This window comes from Triplophysa rosa, linkage group LG1 (genome assembly GCF_024868665.1).
Source record: "Triplophysa rosa linkage group LG1, Trosa_1v2, whole genome shotgun sequence".
Classification (NCBI taxonomy): domain Eukaryota; kingdom Metazoa; phylum Chordata; class Actinopteri; order Cypriniformes; family Nemacheilidae; genus Triplophysa; species Triplophysa rosa.
This window is the reverse complement of record NC_079890.1, coordinates 8,864,025-8,881,937: the sequence shown is the minus strand read 5'-3', so window position 1 is coordinate 8,881,937 and position 17,913 is coordinate 8,864,025. Positions and strand designations below refer to the sequence as shown.

At 44.8% G+C, this 17,913-nt stretch overlaps 1 protein-coding gene across 1 annotated transcript in view; it reads left to right on the top strand.

Moving 5' to 3' along the window:
- dock11 (dedicator of cytokinesis 11) overlaps window positions 1-17,315 on the top strand; it is a 162,538-nt gene extending 145,223 nt beyond the window's left edge. The window contains exons 47-53 of the mRNA XM_057345621.1: window positions 7,772-7,885; window positions 9,015-9,161; window positions 12,521-12,731; window positions 13,147-13,337; window positions 14,090-14,187; window positions 14,954-15,092; window positions 16,308-17,315. Coding sequence (XP_057201604.1) covers window positions 7,772-7,885; window positions 9,015-9,161; window positions 12,521-12,731; window positions 13,147-13,337; window positions 14,090-14,187; window positions 14,954-15,092; window positions 16,308-16,397 — 990 coding nt within the window. The 3' untranslated portion in view covers window positions 16,398-17,315. The remainder of the gene's footprint in view (window positions 1-7,771; window positions 7,886-9,014; window positions 9,162-12,520; window positions 12,732-13,146; window positions 13,338-14,089; window positions 14,188-14,953; window positions 15,093-16,307) is intronic.
- Window positions 17,316-17,913: the final 598 nt, after the last annotated feature.

Sequence of the window (17,913 nt, the reverse complement as noted above, 5' to 3'; positions counted from 1 at the left end):
AGATTTGCTCTCAAACTATTTTCAACACTTTAGATTGGTTAATAATTTGTAAAAATAACAGACCCACATGGGGACTGACCAATAGCATCGATTTGTGAAAAAAAATTTAATTGACCAAATTTGGACATTGGAGGTTTCCGCCCGACACCGACGATATACTTTTATGTTACTGTACTTTAATATATAGCAAAATGTTAAAAATACCATGAACAGATTGATTCCTGTTAAACCCTTACTTCGAGAACTACAGCTAGCACTCATTTAGAAGCCCATTTACAATGAGGTCATGATACATTCTCTGCTTTATGGAAACTTCTTCACAGTGCCAACACTCTCATGATATGTTTACCTTCTCCAGAAGACTGGAGTTCATTTAAAACAGTGCCCTCTTGCAAAGCTCCAACAGACACAAATTACAAGCAAACTAGGAACATTAGAATGTCACATCCCAATTTAAACAAAACAATGTCAGTTTCGCCCTGTTGCACTATTGCACTTTTGAATCTTCATAAACTGGAAGTCAAGAAACATCATACATTTTACATAAATTTTAGATTACATCTTCATGGAGAACTAGTTATAATTTCTGTACCTTCCAGCTGTCATGATTCCACTGACCTTCTCACCCTATTTGTAGGCCATGACGTTCCAGTCCCTGTTCGGTGTGGATTGGTTGTTATGTGGGTGTGGTGTGAGCCCTTAAGGCTTGTGCCTTTCTGCCTTCACCATGCTTCATTTTACATTTAAACCCATATACAATTAAAAGCTTAAGAACGAATGCTTCATAGGAAAAATAGTTAACAGTTAATAGAATAGTTGTTCTGTTGAAAATATTATACTTCAAACCAATTTTCTTATATTCTTCAAAAACAACTTTTGGGATTCATCTATGAAGAGTTTGTTTCCAAAACGAGATTTTGTTTTTTATTATGTAATCATGTTTTTATTGTGTTTTATTGTGTTAGTTAGCAATAAACAAACCAGCTGCAGTTTGATTGATATTAATTGGAATGCACAATAATAAAACGTCTCGGTTACGGATGTAACCTCAGTTCCCTGATGGAGGGAACGAGACGTTGTGTCGAACCGACAGATGGGGTTCGTCCCTGAGAACCAATCACTTCCGACTACTTAGAAAAGGCCAATGAAAATTGGCAAATGAAATTTGCATGCCGGACTCCGCCCCCGGAAATCCGGGTATAAAAGGGAGATGGCGTGCTTCATTCATTCACCTTTGTTCTAAGGAGCCTGAGACCTCTCACGACTGCTGCAGTGGACAGCACGTGTTGTGGCAAGGAGGACACAACGTCTCGTTCCCTCCATCAGGGAACGAGCATCCCTTTCTGTCGGTCTCTCGACGTTGTGTCGAACCGACAGATGGGGTTCCTATGGAAAACGCCATAACACTGTGCCCTGTCACAATCTCTAGCGAAGCGACGGTGACTGGCCTGGGTGTGTCAGCCGTGAGCGCTACCGCGAAATTGTAACCTACCAGTGTGTAGGTAGGGGGTCCCAGAGCTTTCTTGAAAGGTGGGAAGGCCCCTGCCTTCGGCCTCACAGGTGGCGGCCTTGTTTCTCTAACAGCGAGAAGCCGCCCGGAACCATAAGGCCACTGGGTAAGCACTACTTCCTCAAGTGGGGGATGCACTACAGAGACCACTTCCTACCGGAGGGAGGAGTTTAGTGGAGATACCAACATGGTCTCACCGATAGGGGAGAGCTCATGGGAAGAATGTGCGGACTGAAGGAGTTAACCGCGAGGTGGAGGTCCACCTAGGGAGGTCATGGGTTACCAAGGTGGGAACCAGCATGAGGATACATCAGATGGAACCGCCCTACTGGGGGGTTGCAACGTCTGGTAGCACTAGGTCCGGTTAGAGCTATGTTGCGAATAACTCCGGAGATACCCGGCCTAAGGGGCAGGGCTGCTCTGCCCAGCCCGCCACAGAAGGTGCTTGATTAGTGATGGATGGAGTGCCTGTTCTTCGCCCAGTGGGGAAAGAAGGGAGGCTGAATCGCTAAGCTGACCCACTCGAGAGAAGGGGGAAGGAACCAATATAGGCGTACACCCTACCGGTTGCCGGTCCTACATGTTGCCATGCAGGACGCGGGCTGACACCGGCTCTGCGCGGAGGTTGTAGAACCTCGCGAAGGTGTTGGGTGTAGCCTAACCCGCAGCTCTGCAAATGTCTGTGAGAGAGGCGCCGCGTGCCAGTGCCCACGAGGAGGCTATACGCCGGGTGAAGTGAGCTCTCACTGCTAGTGGGCACGGGCGATTTTGGGATTGGTAGGCTGTCGTGACAGCGTCCACAATCCAGTGCGCCAACCTCTGCTTGGAGACAGCTCTCCCCTTCTGCTGACCTCCGAAACAGACAAAGAGCTGATCCGAGCTCCTGAAGCTCTGTGTGCGGTCTAAGTAAAGGCGCAGCGCGCGTACTGGACACAACACGGACAGGGTTGGGTCTTCTTCCCCAGTGGGGAGCGCCTGTAAGTTCACCACCTGGTCCCGAAAGGGAGTGGTGGGAACTTTGGGCACATAGCCGGGCCAAGGTCTCAGGATAACGTGAGAATCCCTGGGTCCGAATTCTAGGCAGTCAGGGGACACGGAGAATGCCTGTAGGTCCCCTACCCTCTTGATGGAGGCGAGTGCCATCAGGAGAACTGTCTTCATCGTGAGATGAGGAAGAGCGGCATCCCCTAGGGGCTCGAAGGGGGGCCTGGTGAGACCTGTCAGGGCCACATCCAGGTCCCAAGAGGGTATGGAGCGCGGACGAGGCAGATTCCGACTCCTAGCGCCCCTTAGGAACCTAATGACCAGGTCGTGCTGTCCTAGAGACTTTCCAGCAACTGAGTTGTGATGAGCGGCAATGGCGGCTGCATACACCTTCAGTGTGGAAGGGGAGAGGTTAGTCTCGAGTCTCTCTTGTAGGAAGGACAGCACGGTCCCGATCGCACAACTCCGTGGGTCTTCTCCTCGAGAAGCACACCAGGTCGAGAATAGGCGCCACTTGTAGGCGTACAGTCGCCTAGTGGCTGGTGCCCTTGCCTGAGATATGGTCTCTACCACCGCTGGGGGCAGACCACTCAGGATCTCCTCATCCCATCCAGGTGCCAGACATGGAGGTTCCAGAGGTCTGGCCTGGGATGCCATAACGTGCCCTTTCCCAGGGAAAGCAGGTCCTTCGTCAGGGGAATCGGCCAGGGGGGAGCTGTCATCAAGAGCATTAGCTCCAAGAACCAAGTCCGGTTGGGCCAGTGTGGCGCAATGAGTAACACTTGATGCTCCTCTTCCCTGACCTTGCACAGGGTCTTTGCAATGAGGCTCACTGGGGGGAAGGCGTACTTCCGCTTGTCCCGTGGCCAGCTGTGCGCTAGGGCATCCGTGCCGAGGGGTCCCTCGGTCAGAGAGTACCAAAGCGGGCAATGGGTGGTTTCGAGGGAAGCGAACAGGTCTACCTGGGCCTGCCCGAACTGCATCCAAATGAGCTGGACTGCGCGGGGGTGGAGTCGCCACTCTCCGCGAGGCGTCGACTGACGAGAGAGCGCATCGGCTGTCTGGTTCAGGTCACCTGGGATATACGTGGCACGCAGGGAACGGGTCACCTGCTGACTCTACCGGAGGAGGCGTCGGGCGAGTCGCGTTAACTGCAGTGAGCGAATGCCACCCTGACGATTGATATACGCTACTGCAGTAGTGCTGTCCAACCGGACCAGCACGTGCTTGCCCTGCACGAGAGGTTGTAGCCTCTTCAGTGAGAGTAGCACGGTCCACGACTCTAGGCAATCGATATGCCAGCGCAGGCGAGGGCCCGTCAAAAGCCCAGACACTGCGTGCCCGTTGCACACTTCACCCCAGCCCTGCAGGGAGGCGTCCATTGTCACCACGACATGCCTCGTAACCTGCCTCAGGGGAACCCCTGCCCGAAGGAAGGTCATGGAAGACCAAGGGGTTAGGGTGCGTCGGCAGAGAGGCGTAATCACCATCCGCCTGCTGCCGGTGTGCCACGCTCTCCAGGGAACTCAACTCTGAAGCCAGTGTTGGAGCGGTCTCATGTGCATCAACCCGAGGGGTATCACCGCCGCCGAGGATGCCATGTGTCCCAGGAGCCTCTGAAATTGTTTCAGGGGAACCGCTGACTGCTTGAAATGTTCCAGGCAGTTCAACACCGACTGGACGCGTTCTGAGGACAGTTGCGCTGTCATGGTGACAGAGTTGAGTTCCATACCAAGATAGAGGATGCTCTGCACAGGGGAGAGCTTGCTCTTTTCTCGGTTGACCTGTAGCCCCAGTCGATCTACGTGCCGGAGCACCAGGTCCCTGTGTGTACACAACAGATCTCGTGAGTGTGCCAAAATAAGCCAGTCGTCGAGATAGTTGAGTACCCGCACACCTCTCTCCCCTCAGGGAGAGAGGGCGGCTTCCACGATCTTTGTGAAGACTCGTGGGGACAGGGACAGACGAAGGGGAGGACTCTGTACTGATATGCCTGACCCTCGAAAGCGAACCGTATGAATGGGCGATGACGAGGGAGAATCGAGACATGAAAGTAAGCGTCCTTTAGGTCGATTGCCATGAACCAGTCCTGACATCTGATAGATGAGCATCCTGAACGGCCGCTTGTGCAGGTGCCTGTTCAGGGTATGCAGATCTAGGATGGGGCGCATCCCCCCGCCTTTTTTGGGGACGATGAAGTAGGGGCTGTAAAACCCCTTGGACATCTCGGCTAGGGGGATGGACTCGATCGCACCCTTCGCCAGAAGGGTGGCGACCTCGCCCCGTAGTACGCGAGCATCCCAGCCTCTGACTGAGGTGGCGAGGATGCCCCCGAAACTTGGGCGGGTTTCTGGTGAATTGGATCGCATAGCCGAGACGGATCGTTCTCCTCAGCCACCGTGACGGTGTGGGAAGCTCGAGACAAGCTCCCAGGGACCGCGACAGGGGGACTAAGGGTACGATCTGCTTCATCGATCCCCCGGGGGGTGGTTCGATGGCTGGCAGTGCGGGTCTCTCGGGAAGAAGACTGGCTCTGCTGGTTTGCCTGCCTGGCGATGCAGCTCCCCGCACCGTCGATTTGAGAGTGCTGAGGGCTGCAATGTAAATTCGATGTTGCGCCTCGCCAAGACGCAACGTCGAGTTGCCGAACACCTTCTGACAGAGGGTGAGAGCGGCTGTGATAAACACCCAGGGAGATTGGAAACTCTTTTTTGTGAGAAAGTGGGCGCTAGGCCTAGCTGATGTTGGAACAGGGCAGGAACCATCCTGGATCGACCGTCCAGCGATGGTATGGCTGGGATCGGGCCCGATGGTGTCAACTTCCCTGGGGTCTTCCCATCAGGGTCGCTTCTTCCTCGAAGGTTGCTGACGGGTTGGTGGTCTCCCCTTCGATGTCCTCTTCTGGGGTGCTGCCTGGGTAGGGAGCGCTGGGACCGGAGCTGGCTTCGAAGAGGGCTGGGGCTGCTGGGGAGCAGAGGCCGCACGGGATCTCGAAGGCCTGTTGGCGGCCGAGTCACGGCGGGGTAGGATATGGCTGATGGCCTCCGTCTGCTTCTTCACTGCCGAGAACTGCTGAGCGAAGTCCTCGACAGTGTCACCAAACAGCCCACCCTGCACAATGGGCGTGTCGAGAAAGCGGACTTTCTCGGCGTCGCTCATATGCGCAAGGTTAAGCCAGAGGTGCCTCTCCTGGACCACAAGAGTGGACATCGCCCGACCCAGGGCCCGCGCGGTCACCTTGGTCGCCCGTAGAGCGAGGTCGGTGGCGGTGCGGAGTTCCTGCGTTAACCCTGGGTCGGTCTTACCCTCGTGGATCTCTTTCAACACCTTGGCCTGGTGGACCTGCAGGATGGCCATGGCGTGGAGAGAGGAGGCAGCTTGGCCCGCAGCAGCGTAGGCCTTCGACACCAGAGCTGCCGAAGTCCTACACGCCTTGGACGGGAGTTTCGGTCGACCTCTCCAGGTGGACGCCGCCTGCGGGCACAGGTGCACCACGACTGCACGTTCCACCAGGGGCACGTCGACGTAACCCTTAGCTGCCCCACCATCGAGGGAAGAGAGAGCGACGGAACTGGTTTGACGTGTACGTGCCGAAAAAGGGGCGTTCCACGTCTTCGTCAGTTCCTCATGCACTTCCGGGAAGAACGGAACTGGGGTTGGGCGCGGCTTGGAGTTGCGCTCAGAGCCCAAGAACCATGTATCCAGCCGCGAGCGCTGGGGGAGAGGCACCGGAGTGCACTCTAACCCAATGCACACGGCGGCCCGGGAAAGCATGGCTGACATCTCGAAATCCGCCTCTTCCTGAGCTCGACCCCCCTTGGAGGGAGCTGCAAGGAATCGTCGGGATCGGATGCTAGCAATTCGCTCTCCGATGCTGCGATTGACATCTCATCTTCCTCACGCATCGTGTCCGAATACGTGAAGGAGGATGCAGAAGGTGTGGTACCGTCTGCTATGGAACGGTGAGGCGAGCGAGACGGGGTGCGAGCGGTTCGCGAGCACTTGGCTGACAGATTAACGCTCGCAGAGACCCCCATATCACCCTCGCCGCTCGCCTTGGCGGACGGAATGGCTTTAGCCATCCTCGTCACAGCCCGGGAAGCATGCGAGGTGGTGCCTCACCGTCTGCATTCTAAAAGAGCAAATTTCTCCAGCTGGGCATGTCCCGCTGTTCTCGTGGGTGCGGTGTCGTCATCGAGGAGGGGGACAGGCACGATGTCTATTCCAAATGTTTGGGTGTCCAGCACGCTGAGGCGGCCTTCATGGACTCATCTTGTCCGCACTGCGGGCAGATGGTCATGGAGACGTTGCGGTCACGGGTGGCTGTCTTCTTCCGAGAACCAGCCACCACCTCGCATGCTTCCCGGGCTGTGACGAGGATGGCTAAAGATGGCTAAGAGCAAATTTCTCCAGCTCGGCATGTCCCGCTGTTCTCCAGCTCGAACACCTCTGGAACCGCCGAGACGCCCAGGGGAAGTCGCCGCAGGAAGGGACAGTCCGCTGCACCATGTCATAGAACCGGCAATCTGCTAAGTAGCGAGAGTTGATCTTCATAAGCGAAGGCTCCGAAGAACAAAAGGTGAATGAATGAAGCACGCCATCTCCCTTTTACACCCGGATTTCCGGGGGCGGAGTCCGGCATGCAAATTTCATTCGCCAATTTTCATTGGCCTTTTCTAAGTAGTCGGAAGCGATTGGTTCTCAGGGAGGAACCCATCTGTCGGTTCGACACAACGTCGAGAGACCGACAGAAACGGAACATGATTTTTGAACAATTATAAAAACGGAGTTATCTCATTTTGGAAATAAACTCTTCATATCATTATGATGTTGAAGACATCTTCCAAGTCATTTCCAGCATTCCAAGTTATTGTTTATAGATGTCAAACATGACACCACAGGTTTGTAGATGAAGATTTACTTTTCTACGACAAAGGGTTCAGTTCTGAATGAAAACTGTTTGCCAGACATCTTACAATGTAGACCTACAAACAAACACAGTAAACACTCCCATTGATCACACACTTTAAGCTGACAGACTGTACACAGTTGCACACGTTTAGACGTGGCCTTGAGTATCTGTCAGCATGTGTTGTGTCGTACCTACATTGAATCATACCGCTCATATGAAAAATAAGTGTATATTATACGTATTGTATATATGTATATTGTATGTGTTGTAGTACAAACAGAACACCATCAATGTGACATTAGTACAACTTAAACCTTTACTTCGTACACATCCTCAGAGAAATGTTACGTCTCTCTCTTCTACAGAAACTGAGGAGGTTGTATGACACACTGCAGCGTGCTTATGCTAAGATATTAGAAGTCATGCAGTCTGGCAGACGTCTGCTGGGGACCTACTATAGAGTTGCCATTTATGGACAGGTGCGTTCAAAAAAAAGTTTCTTACATTTTGTTACTACCACTTCCTAAAATAACTTCCGTTTGTATAAACCACTGATTTCGCCTGATATTGAATTGTTTTAGTTACTCTACTTTGACTTTTGACAAAAGTAAGGATTGGAGGGACCAAAGACATTACTTTTTCTTTCTGAAAGTAATTTACATTATTAAAAGTAATACATTTATTCATGTATTTGGTCTGTCGTTTTGGTGAAAAACATTGGTCAGATCTATTTGGTTACTGACATTCTTCCAAATATCTTACTTTGTGTTTAGCAGAACAATCTGAGATGAAAATGATGATGATGACATAAAATTTATTAATTGGTATTATGGGTAAATGAATTGATAGATAATGTTTTGAATAATAATGCAAATGCATTCCCCACAATTGGTTTACAGTACTTAAAAGAGATACAAACTGGTCAAATGCACAGAAATTTTTTGTAAAAGTTTTAAACCACGAAGGAAGTCAGTCTTTTCTAAATCCTTGACAAATTGCAGTAATACTGTCACGGTCTGGCAGAAAGAACCCAAATGCAGGCAGCAGTGAAGGGGTTAACAGATACTTTATTTTAACAAAGAAACAAAAACAGAAACTAAAACACCCACGATGGGGAAAAACCCAGAAAACAAGATAACATGCAGCAGACAGAACACAGATGAACTAAGACAGGGTAAACTGAATAACACTAGACAAACGCTAAACAACAGACTTACAAAACTCGACTTGACTTGACTTAGAATATTTGAACAGAACACTGGTACGGACAGGAACAAGAACAACGAACGAGCACAGGACAAAGAAACAAGAGGGTATATATAGGGAACACAAACGAGGGATAACGACACAGGGCAGGTGTGGGTAATCAAACACTTAGGGAAGGATAACGAGGAAACGAGATGGCGGGAACAGAGACGAGACACTGGAAAAACACATGAGAGGCATAAACATCTCATGGTTTTCCCACATAAAACCCAAGAACTCTGCCCCGATCCCACCACACGACTAGAATTTCATAAACAAGACGGTGGGACCGTGACAAATACAGCACATGAATACCATACCAGTATTACTTTCTTCATGCATTTGTTATATTTTTCATTTCAGAGCTTCTTTGAAGAGGAGGATGGTAAAGAATACATCTACAAGGAGCCAAAGATCACAAGTCTTCCTGAAATTTCCCATCGTCTCATTGGTCTCTACGGAGAAAAGTTTGGAACCGAGTGTGTCAAAATCATCCAAGATTCCAACAAAGTAAGAAGACAAGGTTTCCCCCTCACTGTGATGCTCCACGTGCAGTTGAGCCTCCTTAAAGGAAACAGTTGTTTATGTTTTAAGCAAACATTGAAAGTCTGAAGGCAGGACAATCTTGCCTCAGCATTTGTTTAGGATTTTTTTTGAAGAGATTAAAATCAGAACTATAAAACATGATTGTACACGAAAACATTTTCTCTGGCTATCGACACCAAATTATTGCCTCACCACAAGATAATCGGGCCGATTTATCCCCTTCCGACAATCCTAGGTAAAGTCTGATACCCAATCAGAAAGCCAGCTGACAGAAGCACAACAACCGTAGTCATGACTTCAACCAAACCCTTTTCTTTATTCTGTCAATTTTCTATCAAAAGCATTACAAACACTATCATCACGATTACGAATCATTTCAACAAGAAAAAATCCAGGCTATGTGCAAGTGACGGTAGTGGTAGGAGTCCAAATGTGCTGATGCTTTAAGGTAGAACAGAAAAAATAGGTCCGGTGGAGCTAGTGGAGCCAGACTCTTTCATGTGATAATGTCAGCAGCATTTTTTTTACAAAACAGTATTAATATATTATTTTAATTACTGTGAAGACATAAATACAACAAAATTTGAAAGTTGCAATAAAATTACACCTAGTGCTGTGCCACCTTAAATGCTTTAGATTGAGCAATTTCTCAATGACAAATAATATTTTTAAAATCACATAAAAGGTTATATGTACAACTTTTTTATATTGAATACATATATAATAAACATGCAGTGAAATAATGATACACTTATTCTGAAGTCTCGAGAGAATTTGTGAGATTTCCTGTGTTCACAGTCAGGAAAATCTGTTCATGTGTGGTGTTTCTTCGTCACATCATGGCGCACCACACATTATAGGAGCAAGTTGAATAAATCTAGGATTTTTTGTCCTCATGTTTGTGGTCTCTCACAGTTTGAAACTCCTATAAGACTGAGGCCCTGGCATCAGGTAACTTAACTGACTTTTATATCTTGCAGGTAAACCAGAAAGATCTGGACCCAAAGTTTGCATACATTCAGGTAACATTTGTANGCCTAGCCACCCGGCTGGTGGTCGGGTGATGGAAGGAGGTAAACGGCACGGCTGGCTCCGGCTGGGACTCCTCGGAGGTAGTTCCCCAGGACTCCCTCCTTCCTCGCCTACCTCGTAGGCTGACTGGTGGGGAGGCTGCAGGGGTTGAGGAGAGCGGTGTGGCAATGCCTAAAACCCCGATCTGCAGGGTCTGACCCTCCTGTATGGCGGCCAGCGGAGATGGGTGATAGTGACGTGTTGAGACCCTGGACTCCGGTCGGTTCATGACATACTGCCACACGACATCGAAGTCCAGCGGTCTCAATGACCGCATCTCCGCCCGTGACAGGGGGTCCCTGAGACCGGCGTTAAAAAGCACCGCCACCTCCTCCTCCCCGAAGACATCCTCCTCTGCGGCATCCAGGAACCTATATAGATAGTCCTCGATGTCATCGTTCCCCTGACAAATGCCGCAGAGGAGGCGAGCCTGGTGGGACCGTCTCGTGCCCATGCTGCCTACTGGGTTCGTATTGGCTCGTTCGTTCCGTCACGGTCTGGCAGAAAGAACCCAAATGCAGGCAGCAGTGAAGGGGTTAACAGATACTTTATTTTAACAAAGAAACAAAAACAGAAACTAAAACACCCACGATGGGGAAAAACCCAGAAAACAAGATGACATGCAGCAGACAGAACACAGATGAACTAAGACAGGGTAAACTGAATAACACTAGACAAACGCTAAACAACAGACTTACAAAACTCGACTTGACTTGACTTAGAATATTTGAACAGAACACTGGTACGGACAGGAACAAGCACAACGAACGAGCACAGGACAAAGAAACAAGAGGGTATATATAGGGAACACAAACGAGGGATAACGACACAGGGCAGGTGTGGGTAATCAAACACTTAGGGAAGGATAACGAGGAAACGAGATGGCGGGAACAGAGACGAGACACTGGAAAAACACATGAGAGGCATAAACATCTCATGGTTTTCCCACATAAAACCCAAGAACTCTGCCCCGATCCCACCACACGACTAGAATTTCATAAACAAGACGGTGGGACCGTGACAAATACAGCACATGAATACCATACCAGTATTACTTTCTTCATGCATTTGTTATATTTTTCATTTCAGAGCTTCTTTGAAGAGGAGGATGGTAAAGAATACATCTACAAGGAGCCAAAGATCACAAGTCTTCCTGAAATTTCCCATCGTCTCATTGGTCTCTACGGAGAAAAGTTTGGAACCGAGTGTGTCAAAATCATCCAAGATTCCAACAAAGTAAGAAGACAAGGTTTCCCCCTCACTGTGATGCTCCACGTGCAGTTGAGCCTCCTTAAAGGAAACAGTTGTTTATGTTTTAAGCAAACATTGAAAGTCTGAAGGCAGGACAATCTTGCCTCAGCATTTGTTTAGGATTTTTTTTGAAGAGATTAAAATCAGAACTATAAAACATGATTGTACACGAAAACATTTTCTCTGGCTATCGACACCAAATTATTGCCTCACCACAAGATAATCGGGCCGATTTATCCCCTTCCGACAATCCTAGGTAAAGTCTGATACCCAATCAGAAAGCCAGCTGACAGAAGCACAACAACCGTAGTCATGACTTCAACCAAACCCTTTTCTTTATTCTGTCAATTTTCTATCAAAAGCATTACAAACACTATCATCACGATTACGAATCATTTCAACAAGAAAAAATCCAGGCTATGTGCAAGTGACGGTAGTGGTAGGAGTCCAAATGTGCTGATGCTTTAAGGTAGAACAGAAAAAATAGGTCCGGTGGAGCTAGTGGAGCCAGACTCTTTCATGTGATAATGTCAGCAGCATTTTTTTTACAAAACAGTATTAATATATTATTTTAATTACTGTGAAGACATAAATACAACAAAATTTGAAAGTTGCAATAAAATTACACCTAGTGCTGTGCCACCTTAAATGCTTTAGATTGAGCAATTTCTCAATGACAAATAATATTTTTAAAATCACATAAAAGGTTATATGTACAACTTTTTTATATTGAATACATATATAATAAACATGCAGTGAAATAATGATACACTTATTCTGAAGTCTCGAGAGAATTTGTGAGATTTCCTGTGTTCACAGTCAGGAAAATCTGTTCATGTGTGGTGTTTCTTCGTCACATCATGGCGCACCACACATTATAGGAGCAAGTTGAATAAATCTAGGATTTTTTGTCCTCATGTTTGTGGTCTCTCACAGTTTGAAACTCCTATAAGACTGAGGCCCTGGCATCAGGTAACTTAACTGACTTTTATATCTTGCAGGTAAACCAGAAAGATCTGGACCCAAAGTTTGCATACATTCAGGTAACATTTGTAAAGCCCTACTTTGATGAGAAAGACCTGTTGGAGCGGAAGACTGCATTTGAAAAGTGCCACAACATTAACCGTTTTGTCTTTGAGACGCCGTACACACTAACTGGAAAAAAACAAGGAGGGGTGGAGGAACAATGCAAGCGGAGAACAATACTTACCAGTAAGCTCAGCATTCATACAGAAAAACATATTTATGGGATTTTACTAACGCACATTTTGTGCAAAATCAGTATATACATATTTAATGGAATTGAAAAGATCCTGAACAGTAACGTTCCTCGCAAGCCAGAGCATATTTACACAGACTTTCATGGTCTAACATGAATATTCAGTTATCTTGACATGTCACTTAGATAAAGGCTCATTTTAAACCGCCTCTGCTGTCATTTGCTGTCCCTCCTGTGATGACAGCAGCAGGTGTGTAGCCAGCTCTAAACCCCATGTCACTATCTTACAGTCTGTTATAGATGAAAGATTAAATGTCTCGCCAACAGACCATGTTGGTTCTCCTTTGTTAATCTGGTTCAGACACAGCAACCATCTGTGACCATTTCCAAATACATGTGTGTCCACAGCGGCCAACATTTTTCCGTACGTGAAGAAACGCATCGAAGTTGTGGCGGAAAAACACATAGATCTGAAACCGATTGATGTGGCCATAGATGAGATGAAAGATCGAAGCACTGAGCTCACTAAAATATGCTCTAACCAAGAGGTCGACATGAAACAGCTACAACTCATACTCCAGGGCTGTGTTAGTGTGCAGGTACTAGTTTATTTGACCAGCTCTTTAAACACAATATATCATGATCCACACCGGGAATTGTGGGTAGTTTCCTGTGAAAATATTTCAAGCCAAACTCAAAAGAACAGATTTTTTTAAAATAAGATTATTATAAATTGGAATGAGATTAAAGTAAACTATTTACCTGAATTCACCCTACTGTTTAGTTCATTTTAATTGGTGACATTATTATTATGATTTTTTTTGACGATTAAGGTCTTGGCCCCCAATCTGATGACTAACATTTTAGATTTATGGATATGTAATTCCAAGGTGATCCTCATTAGTTTCTCATCAGTGTTATATAATAATCTTTTCAACATTTACACTTCCCTGAAAACTATTTTCTAAGTAGGGTTGCTATTCTGGTTTAACCTTTTACATGACAGTACATGTTAGCATTTGTTATGTGCATAATAGGTGTACCTGCTCATATATATTTGTGCTTATGGTATAAATTATTCATGTCTGAATGTTACTTGGGTGAACCAAAATGTTATTTTTATTACCATGTACTTATTAACCAAAACACTAATAGTAACAATAAAGCATACTAATATGTGAATTATACATGTAGACAGATGTGCCATTTAATTAGTATTATTGGGGGAGTAATAATTCTGAATTTCATTAGAACTAATTACCCCCCTAAAAAAAAACATTGGCCAGAATAAGCATACAGTGTAAGTTGGAATCAAATATCTGACTGGTTGATGTTGATTTTGGGCTCATAGGTGAATGCAGGACCAATGGCCTATGCCAGAGCCTTCCTGGATGAATCCAAATCCGGTCAATCCAGCAAGAAAGTAAAAGAACTCAAGGAAATATTCAGGTATTTTTTGTATATTACAATTGTTTTGTAGAAAGAGAACAGATACAGTGTTAGGCACAGAAAAACAACAATTACAAACTAATTTGCTAGCCATGTACAGGCTTCCTGTAGTAAAACTAGGTGGTGACTTTATCATAAAGAGAATCCAGTTTCATTTCTCTTCTATAAATATCCGTAGGTAGTAATACAACTCCAGGAAGTTGCCTATACTTACAGTATGAAGTCCTTGTTTATGCGGCAGCATGTAGCCACACGCCCTGCCTTAGACTGGTCTGAGGGGGAAATCAGCGTTTGGAGGTTAAATTGTCAGTTAACAATTGTACAAGACATGAGCAGGCATCATGCAACTAACACATTGGCTAGCAATTACAGTACATTAATATGTCCCTACACTACTAGGATGAAAATGTGGGGTGACTCCTGTTCTACACGTACATACCATGTACTTCTAATGCATTTAATAGGAACCAAACCTGAGCCTACCCCTAGCCCGTTTCAGTTAGCCCAATTCATGTAGTTACAAGTACTTTGGTACACTGTAAATGCACATACTGTGTAAAGGTGCGAACAAAAGTTGTGTTCTTTGTTGCTTCGTAAAAGGGATTTTGGGTCAAGGTGGCCAGGAACATGTAGAGCAGAAAAATTCACATGCCCATTTTCTTGCTACTGTAGAAACAGTTTGTTTTTGTAACAAGTCACTCTGTTAAACAATTACAGATTTTGGTGTTGTTATATTCATAGCCGTGTTTTATTCTCCATGTTGCAGGCAGTTTGTTAAGGCATGCAGTATGGCTCTGGATATTAATGAGAGACTCATTAAAGAGGACCAGTATGAGTATCAAGAGGGGCTAAAGGCTAACTTCAAAAGCATGGTGAAAGAGCTGTCTGATATCATCCATGAACAGGTATTTTTATCAATTTCATGAACTTTATAATAACATCTTCTTCTTAGCAATTACAAACTGAACTTATGTTACTACTATGTAGCTATTTGGCATCTTGTAATGCAGTAACACCCATGCATGAAAAGCTTGCAATAATGCAATGTCGGTTGGTTTTTATATTGAGTCAAATTAGCAGTTCAATAGTTGAAAGAACACGGGTTTGTGTTGAAGTCTTGTTTTCGTATGATTTATAGACAGTGTGTCAAACAAGCTTGTTGAGTGGATAGAGTTACAACCCAACAGGTTTTATCTGTTTTGGAGTAAACAGCTTTACTAAGGTTTTTAGAAAGATAGACAGGATTAAATGTGTTTGCTACTAGTAACATTTCAACAATATCAAATTAAAATCATATATTTTCATTCAAAATTGTTATCTCAACAATGCACTTTGCTGGTATTTAGTGGTTTCTTCAGACGTTGCACAAGCCATCTCATTTTTAGAGACAGTCACTATTTAATGTTCAAATTGTTTATTTTGATCAACTGAACAAATTGCATTTAGGATTATTCTATAACTACAATTCTATGCTGTTTATGCAATAAAGTGTCATCTTCAGTCAATTTTTTTCTTGATTTTTGAGAAAGGAACTTTCACACACGCAACATTTCTCAACAATTTCTCTTAAACTCGTTATTTAAAATGTGTCTTGAGTAATCAGAATTACCATATCAATATAACTTCATGGAAGTTGGATTTTTGTCAAGAGATCATTCCATTATTATAAAGTCTAACCACAAAGTTGCTTGACTTGCCTGTGCAAGACACTGTACGGATGAATGCAAAAAAAAAAACATTGAGAACTATTGCGGGGATTGAGAATGTGGGAATTTGGTATGGAAACTGGTTAAACGCTTCAAGGGTGCTCAGGTTAAAAGTGCCTTTATAGTGTGAACATAATCCAATCTCAAATGTCCTTTTATTTCTTCTTCTAATGTGTCTCTGTTTTGCTTCATTCTGCTGCCATGTCCAATAGATTGAGTTCTAGGTAACCGTTTCTACTGTACACAATTATTTGTCTTATTTTGTTTAAATATTTGTGCATGCAGTCATGCATATGTTGTAACTATATCACATGATTATGGACATTTGAACACGTATGTTAGCGTGAGAGAGAGCATGCTAACAATTTAGTCCATTTTGAATTCCTTATCCTATTGTTTTCTTGCATCCCTCAGATCTTTCAGGAGGATATGATGTGTTCCCTGCTGCAGAACTCTGTTCACGTGTTCCGTGCTATCAGTGGGACATCAACCGACCTGGCCTAGCTGTTCCTCCTCAACTTTCTTCAAAATTATAACTTAAGGCCTTTAGCGAACATAACTTTAGTCTGCTAGAATATCAGCATTTTTGATGTGCTATTTTTTACTTGTGTGCAGGTACTCCTTGTTTAAGTTTTGCATTTCTATAGATATTGGTTTTGCCATTTTTTTCTGGCATTGTACATTCTCTGCAATCTGAAGTACACTTACACACACAGCACACCAAAGATAAAATGGACCGTTTACATTTACACATTTGACAGACGCTTTTATCCAAAGCGATTTATGGTGCATTCAAACTATACATTTTTTATCAGTATCAGTATGTGTGTTCCTTAGGAGTCAAATCCACAATGCAATGCTCAACCAGCTGATCTTCAGATTACTTTACAGTGATGTTCAGTTTTTGTTTGTAAACGTTTTTTCCCCTGCAATAACAGACAATGTTATGCCATTTTTACATACTTTAACATTTAAAAAAATGATCTTTGTCTAAGATTGAGTCCATTGTACTGAATGCTGAAAAACAGGAATGCAAAACTACAATTGTAAACTATAAAAAATGACTATCAGGGCATCATATCAATTCTACATATTATTTCTTGTCTTTTTATTGAACAAATGCTATTGTTTTATTTGTTTACCTTTATTTATGTTGTTGCCTGGTGCAAAAGCCATGTTGTTTAGCCTCGGTACGAAGCGAATTAAGTTGGCATTTTAAGAGGTCAGTTTTCCCATTGCCAACAGTCAGAACATTTTTTGACTAGCTTTCACAATATGTGGTTAAGGCTGTATTTCCAGTATTGTCCAAGCAGCCGTGACTCACTATGTGATAGTTACTGCAGTTTGTGAGACTTACATGAGATCAGTGTTTGTCTTTTAATTAAATAAAAATAGTGTAATTGAAATATTACACATACGCAAGGGCCTTTCAAGGTCTGATTTAATTACAAAATGCTGTTATTACTTATCTGACAATACTGCACTGAATATGCAAATTGCAAGCAAAGGATATGCAGATTTATATAGAAATGGTTCATGTGTTGTAAGTGTGTGTACACAGAAAGAGTAAACATGTTGATGGCAACAATAATGTTGATGGCTGTAGATGCGTGTAAACAAATTAACTTACACTCGTGTAGAACTGAGGTCCCGCTTTATTCCTGCTTCGCCATCACACACCTCTCACTTCCGTATTTACATCACACACATTCTCCGGGGCATCCTACGTCATTTCCTACAACAGCCACAGGGAGGATCACAATAGACTATTAACATAATCTACATCCCTCTTCTTAATGATGGGAATATCTGAATAGGTTTGACATGAACATAAAGGATTCAAAACAGATATAAAAGATTAAACAGCTATATATATATATATACAGTATATATAGTCATATCATTACAGGCTTTATCAATGCACATGAACAGTGAAACCAGCAAACAGTGTACAACCTGACACAGATACCAAAACATAATGCAACATTGTTCTTTACCAATGAACAGATCTACTACAACA